This window comes from Otolemur garnettii, unplaced genomic scaffold (assembly GCF_000181295.1).
Source record: "Otolemur garnettii isolate 467f Iridium unplaced genomic scaffold, OtoGar3 scaffold00022, whole genome shotgun sequence".
Lineage (NCBI taxonomy): Eukaryota > Metazoa > Chordata > Mammalia > Primates > Galagidae > Otolemur > Otolemur garnettii.
The window spans coordinates 15,096,344-15,103,724 of NW_003852417.1; the positions used below are offsets into that span (position 1 = coordinate 15,096,344).

Genomic DNA, 7,381 nt, shown 5'->3' on the forward strand with positions numbered 1-7,381 from the left:
ATGGCTGTGCCCTCTGAGCCCGCCCTGCCCTCGGACGCGCCGCCGCCCCAGCCAGAAGCGCTGGCCTCGGAGCCCGGCTCGGTGAGAGCGAGGCGAGCGGGTGGGAGCGGACGCCGAGTCTCCAGGGGCCCCGGGGGCGCGTCGCAGCCCTGCACAACTGACCGCCCCTGGGGAGCGGGGGCTGGTAGTTGACAGTAAAGAGGCTGAGTGAGGATACTGGGGCAGTCCAAAGAGAACAGGATGCAAACTGGTCCTAGATAGGCGAGGTAACTCTCTGGATTCTTGTAAGAGTCTGGACCAGCGCCCTTCTCTGTTCCCTAGATTTCCAGACGGTGTCTCCTGTCTCGACCCTGCAGGTCCTCCCGGGGATCCCTGTGCCCCAGGCGGGTGGGGCTTCACCCCCCGCCCCCACCGGGCACCAGGACCTCCTCGCAGGGACTGCCCCCAGGGATGGCCTTTCTGGCTGGTGGGAACTTGGTGGCATCCTCAGTGCTTCTGTGTGCCGTCGTGATGGGGCTGGTCGCAGGCAGCAGGGGTGGCTGTGCTGGAGGGGAGTGAGCAACCTCCGGCCTTCTGTGCCAGCTGAAGCGACATCCGCTGCCCGCCGCATGGTTGGGGCATTCTGTGGCCTTGCTTGACCACCTCAACCCCCGTCTGGCTCAGTGCTCTCCTCTGTCAGGCACCTCACGGCAAAGGATTGGGTTTCCCCAGAAAGAAAGTGAGATAAGGAGGCTTTCTGGGGACTCCGTTCCCAGGAAGTTTACAAGTTCAGGGTGAGACTAACAAAGCAGAAGGGAAAACTAACATTGCCCGTGCAGTTCCAGCGCTTATTCGCACATGCCTGTGAGGTACGTTTTTCCACTTTACAGGGTAGGAAACCGAAGCTCAGCAAGATAAGTACCTTCTCTAGGTCACACAGCTAGAAATGGCAGATCCCAGAATTTGAATCCAAATTTGTCTAACTATAAACTGTGAAAGGCTTAGGATATAAGTAGGTAAACTGCCATCCTCAAGACTCCAAGACTAGCTATCCCTAGTTTCAGCTGGAACTTGCTTTGAGTGTCTCCTATGTCCTAAAAACTTGCTAGGCCCATTGAGGGGAGAACAGGAATCTGTTGTGGGGGAGGGGAAGGCTGACATGTGGATTCTGCCCGTTTCTAAAGTTTTCTGGAAGTTGAAATGATGTTCACAGAAATACCAGAGAAGGAGAGCATGTCCAGCCACGTGTGTGGTTTTCTCCGCGAGTAGGAAGAGTGTGCCAAGGATGTGATAAACCCTTATCTGGGGAGGCCTTCCCACAAAAGAGCCTGCTGCGGTGTCCTGCTAGATACCAGAATGGGGGAGCCGGGTCCTCTCTCCTCCCCCACCCATCCTCAAGCAAAGGAAGAGGAAAAAGGACTCCTCATCATCTTCTGAAGAAACAGCACTTTACATAGTGCTTTCATGGCCATTTATTGTTTCAGTGAATATATATTGAGCACCTACTGTATACCAAGCATTGTTCCACATACCAGAGACACCTCAGCAAATAAGTCATGGTTCTTGGTCTCAGAGAGTTTACATTCCCTTGGGGAGAGGCAGGAAATAAATGGGAGTATAAGAGGCTGTAAATACAATTGGAGAGAAACTTGGCTGGTCCAGGTGACATATAGTTAAGCTCAGACCTGAATGACAAAGAGTCAGCTCTTTGAACAGATACAAGAGGCAGAAGGAAGGGGAAGTGCAGTAGGCCCCCAGCAACAGACCTGCCATTAGGAAGGAGGCCACCATGGCTGAAGGAGAGCTATTTGAGGTCAGATAGGTAAGGGAGTCAGAGCTGATTGGTTGGGCTCCTTAGGCAATGGTGAGGACTTGGAGTTTTATTCAAACTGTAATGGAAGCTGTTGGAAGGTTTTAGGCAGAGAGAAGAGAAGACGATCTGATTTATATTATAAGATCACTGGCTGCTGGCTGCTTTTAGGAGGTACTTAGGAGATGAGGGAATTGGGAAGAGGAAGCAAGGACGACTCCGAGGTCTGCGGCCTGAGCTGCAGAGGAGACAGTGGTATTATTGATGCAGTAGGAACAACAGAGCTAAGAGCTGCTTAGATAAAGGGATGGAAATCAGGAGCTGTGTTTTGACCATCCTATTGGGACATCACAGTCCTATGTGGGGCTGTGAATAGGCAGTTGAATATTTGAGTCTGGAGTTCATACTCCGGAGTTTGCAGGATGGTTCAGGCTTGCAAGATATACATAAATAAATACACACAGTATGTATATACTATCATACATATATATATTCAGGTCTCATAAACATTCCTTGTTTCAGTGGTAGGCTGGTAAACAATTGGGAGAGAGGAGGTTTTGATTTGTCATTATGCAGTTTCTGTGGTATAAATATTGTAATTGATTGAAGGCTGTCAGTGGTTTCACAGCTGGCTTGCAGGGGTCCTGAACATTTAACATTTAAAACAAGGCTCAGAGAAAGAAAGGTCACACAGGGAATAGATGGCAAAGCTGGAGACCGCTGACTTGGTAGGTTAAAGTAGCCTGCAGCAGGAAGCATGGGGGAAGTGTTAAGGAAGAACTTCCCCCTGGAAAGGTTTAGAGGTCATGGTTTAAGATCTGGTTTTTTCTGTCTCACTTCCCCTTAGGATGATTTGGGGGCAAAATGGGACTGAGGGGTTGCTGTACTACATAAAACTCTCCAGGATATTACAGGGACCTCCAGATGCTTATGGAAGCCTTGGTGAGGGGAGCTATTTTGTATCTGTGGGAGAGGGGCTTAGTACCTCTGTCTCCTCCAGGACAGCACAGCTGATCGCCTCTCATTCTGTACGAAGGTGTGCTATGGTATTGGTGGGGTCCCCAACCAGGTGGCCTCCAGTGCCATAGCCTTTTACCTGCAGCTCTTCCTTCTTGATGTGGCACAGGTGAGTATGGGTGGCCACCCAAGGTCTCCTTCTGGCATCTTCCTTGGGCCTACTACCCCCACCCCGCCCCAACCCCCCAACCCCCATGTTTCCACTCCCCCTAACCTGAGTATACAGCACTTCTGACCCAAGCCTAACAGAAAGCCAAATGCTGTTGAGGGCAGTCTCTGCAAGGATGTCTATCACAGCCTGTCTGTAGAGGGAAAATGAGAAATGTGAAAACCCAACAGTATAGAAGCAATTGGGTAAGTAAGCTAGCCCACCTGGATACTGGCCCATCCAAAAGAATTATCTGTACCATTCTTTGGGGGTTTGGGGTGTTCTTTGTTTGTTTGGTTTTTGAGACAGAGTCTCACTATGTCACCCTCGGTAGAGTGCCATGGCATCACAGCTCATAGCAACCTCAAACTCTAGGGCTTAACCAATTCTCTTGCCTCAGCCTCCCAAGTAGCTGGGACGACAGGTTCCTGCCACAACACTCGGCTACTTTTTGGTTGCAATTTGGCAGGGGCTGGGTTCAAACCTGCCACCCTTGGTATATGGAGGCGGTGCCCTACTCACTGAGCCACAGGCGTCGCTCAGATAATTTTTCTAGTCTTAGTAGAAACAGGGTTGGTTCTTGCTCAGGCTGGTCCAGAACTCCTATGATCAAGCAATCCACCCACTTCGGCTTCCCAGAGTACTAGGATTACAAGCATGAGCTACTGCGCCCAGCTTTATGGGTTTTTTTAAAAATGATTTTTCTCTGATAAGCCCAGTGAGTCACTACAAAAGTTCTGAGACAGACTGTTATAGTCTATTACTTAACTTACAAGGTCGACAGAGTCCTTTCTCATTCACCCATGCTAGTTTCAACTTGCTCTACTTATTAGCGTTACTGGGAGGGCTTACTTTGTTTCTGTCCCCACAGAGCTTAACGTTTCTTGATTTTTGTGTATCTCAAAATTTTCTTAATGAGCCATTTAGAAAATTATTTTTTTTTTTTTTTGAGACGGAGCCTCAAGCTATCCCCCTGGGTAGAGTGCCATGGCATCACGCTCACAGCAACCTCCAACTCCTGGGCTCAAGCGAGTCTCCTGCCTCAGCCTCCCAAGTAGCTGGGACCACAGGCGCCTGCCACAACACCTGGCTATTTTTTGGTTGTAGCCATCGTTGTTTTGGTGGGCCTGGGCTGGATTTGAACCCGCCACCTTAGGTGTATGTGGCTGGCGCCTTAGCCACTTGAGCCACAGGCGCCGAGCCCGTTTAGAAAATTATAAATTTCAGCAAAGCATGGTAGTACTGAGCACGAGTAAGACCCCAGAGCGCATGTTGTTCAGTGGTTAGGGCACCAGCCACATGCTCCAGGGCTGGTGGTTTTGAACCCAGCCTGGGCCTGCTGAACAACAAAAAAAATAGCTGGGCATTGTGGTGGGTGCCTGTAATCCTAGCTACTAGGGAGACTGAGGCAAGGGAATCGCTTGAGCCCAAGAGTTTGAGGTTGCTGTGAGCTACGATGTCAAAGCATTCTACAGAGGGGGACAAAGTGAGACTCTGTCTCAATTTTTTAAAAAAATGATTAAGGTGGGTGTGGTGGCTCAGGCCTATAATCCTAGCACTCTGGGAGGCCAAGGTGGGTGAATTGCTTCGGCTCATGGGTTCAAGACCAGCCTGAGCAAAAATGAGACTCCCCCTGTCTCTAATAAAATTAGAAAAAATAAAAAAAATTTTTAAAAAACCAAGACCCTGTCTCTACTAAACATAGGAAAATTAGTGGGGCATTGTGTCAGGTACTTGTGGTCCCAGCTAGTCAAGAGGCTGAGGCAGAAGGATTGCTAAGGCAGGTGTCCTCAAACTATGGCCCGCGGGCCACATGCAGCCCGCCTAGGACATTTATCCAGCCTGCCAGGTGTTTTTGCCACTGCTGCCTGTCCTGCTTAGCAGCCAACTCGTCCCGAGGCCCACAGTCCGGCCCTCCAATGGTCTGAGGGACATTGAACTGGCCCCCTATTTAAAAAGTTTGAGGACCTCTGAGCTAGGGTAATGCCATGGCACTATACCCTAGGCGACAGAGTGAGACTCTTAACAACAACAAAAATTATACATTTCAAACAAATTCATGAAAGGAGGAAATTCATGAGAGGGGGATCATCAAAATTCTTCTGACAGTTGTCTCAGCATGGTGGGATTTCAGCTGATTTTTTTTTTCTTGAGATAGTCTCACTTTGTTGCCCTCAGTAGAGCGCTTTGGCGTCATAGCTCACAGAAACCTCAAATTCTTGGGCTTAAGTGATTCTCTTGCCTCAGCCTCCCAAGTAGCTGGGATTACAGGCACCAGCCACAGCACCTGGCTATTTTTTTGGTTGCAGTTGTCATTGTTGTTTAGCAGGCCCAGCTGGGCTTGAACCCGCCAGCCACAGTGTATGTGGCTATTGTTTGAATGCTTTTCTCATGAGTATTATTATTCATGTAGTCATAAAAACCAATAAAACATTTTTTTTTTTGAGACAGAGACTCAAGCTGTCACCCTGGGTAGAGTGACATCACAGCTTACAGCAACCTCTAACTGCTGGGCTGAAAAGATTCTCTTGCCTCAGCCCCCCTAGTAGCTGGGACTATAAGCACCTGCCACAATGCCTGGCTATTTTTTGGTTGTAGTTGTCATTGTTGTTTGGCAGGCCCAGGCTGGATTCGAACTCCCTAGTTCTGGTGTATGTGGCTGGCACCTTAGCTGCTTGAGCTACAGGTGCTGAGCCAATAAGACATTTTCACGGTGAAACAAATGTCTACCTCTCTCAGCCAGCTGCACCTTCCTTACCCTGAGATACCCCGAGATGACAGCCCCTGAGTCCTCTCTAGAAGTGGCTGACCTGTGTAATAATGAAGCTGTCAGCTCTCTCTCCAGCCCCTTTCTCCATTAATGCACACTCACCCCTCACCATTCTGATCCTGTCCTGATGGTGGAAACCCAGGAGCCCTTAATACATTACGGGCTCTAGCCCCTCCCTCCCTCCTGGAGGATGGTCCTCGGTACCCCCTTATTCTGCTGAGCCTTAGCTGTCTACTCCCTCTTCTGTCCGTTTCAGATCCCTGCTGCCCAGGTATCATTTGTCCTGTTTGGGGGGAAAGTGTCTGGGGCAGCTGCTGACCCAGTGGCTGGGTTCTTCATCAACAGAAGCAGGAGGTCCATGTCAGGACGACTCATGCCCTGGTGAGCAGACCCTCCTTAGGATCCAAGCACCCACCCCTGGCCCTGAATGCACTGTGTTTGTCACAGCCCTGTTTCTCAGTGAAAATCCTCTGGACAGCTAGAAGACTGGACAGTGTTAATAAGCACAGTAGGGGCGGGACTGGGTCACACTGAGAGTCAGTAGTTGAGAAACATTTTGGGAGATTCTGCCTCACTGGATGGCACAGGGCTAGACAAAGCCTCCAAGACTCCCAGGCCTAGTCTGTGGCTCTAAGTGTAGTCAGTCTGGGCTGGAAGCCATGGAAGATCTCACAGAAGAAGGACAACTTTCCTGTGCTCCAGTATGCCTAATACTGGGACAGCACCCTGAGCACTCCAGTGCCCCCCAGGGCTCCAGCAGTGAATGGCCTCCACTCCCTACCACCTCCACATCCCATTGGCCACTTCTCCCCCTCTGCATGGCTCCCACCCAAGATCCCAACTCAGAGCTTCTCCAGGGGCAGAAAAGGGGTGAGTTCGTTCCAGGCCAGGTGGGCCCTTTGTGGCTACCTGCCTTGGTGCTGGGGACCACTCCACCTCAGCTGTGCTCCTGCAGGGTCCTGGGCTGCACTCCCTTCGTTGCTGTGGCCTACTTCTTCCTGTGGTTCCTGCCCCCCTTCACCAGCCTGCGGGGCCTCTGGTACATAGCCTTCTACTGCCTGTTCCAGGCCCTGGCCACGGTAAGCAAGAGCCTGGGCCTGGACCACACTGAAGCGTTTGGGGGGACTCACTGCCCTCCCCTTCCCCACTGTACCTGGAAATCTACCATTAGCTTTTCTGGCCCTGCTCTGCCCTGGATGCCCCTCCTGCCTTTGAGCCCCAATTCTGCTCTAGAGGAAGAGTTGGGATGTATCATTCCCACCTGCAAGCGCCAAGATGGCACAGGGCAGGTGCTGGTCTTAGCCTGGCAAAGCGGGGGGCTATCTAAGCTCTGCTCTGGGCTCCAGTTCTTCCAGGTGCCCTACACGGCACTCACCATGTTCCTGACGCCCAGCCCTAGGGAGCGGGACTCAGCCACGGCCTACCGTGAGTATGAGCAGTGGTGGCCAGTGAGGAGGGCGCAGACCCTGGGACATCCCCCCACCCCATCCCCCACCCCTGCATGCGCTTTTGGCCGGCCCAGTCACCTTACCACGCCCTGTGTCCAGGGATGACCCTGGAGATGGCTGGAACGCTGATGGGAGCCACCGTCCATGGGCTCATCGTGTCAGGTGCCCATATGCCGCATAGGTGCGAGGATGTTGAGCTTCCCGGGCCT

At 51.4% G+C, this 7,381-nt stretch overlaps 1 protein-coding gene across 1 annotated transcript in view; it reads left to right on the top strand.

Annotated features, from left to right (window-relative positions):
* Window positions 1–7,381, top strand: part of MFSD2B (major facilitator superfamily domain containing 2B) — a 14,518-nt gene continuing 7,137 nt past the window's right edge. Inside the window, exons 1-6 of the mRNA XM_023511885.1 lie at window positions 1–81; window positions 2,790–2,915; window positions 5,981–6,105; window positions 6,680–6,803; window positions 7,071–7,149; window positions 7,272–7,381. The exon at window positions 7,272–7,381 is cut by the window's right edge and continues 20 nt beyond it. Of these exons, the coding sequence (XP_023367653.1) occupies window positions 1–81; window positions 2,790–2,915; window positions 5,981–6,105; window positions 6,680–6,803; window positions 7,071–7,149; window positions 7,272–7,381 (645 nt within the window). The remainder of the gene's footprint in view (window positions 82–2,789; window positions 2,916–5,980; window positions 6,106–6,679; window positions 6,804–7,070; window positions 7,150–7,271) is intronic.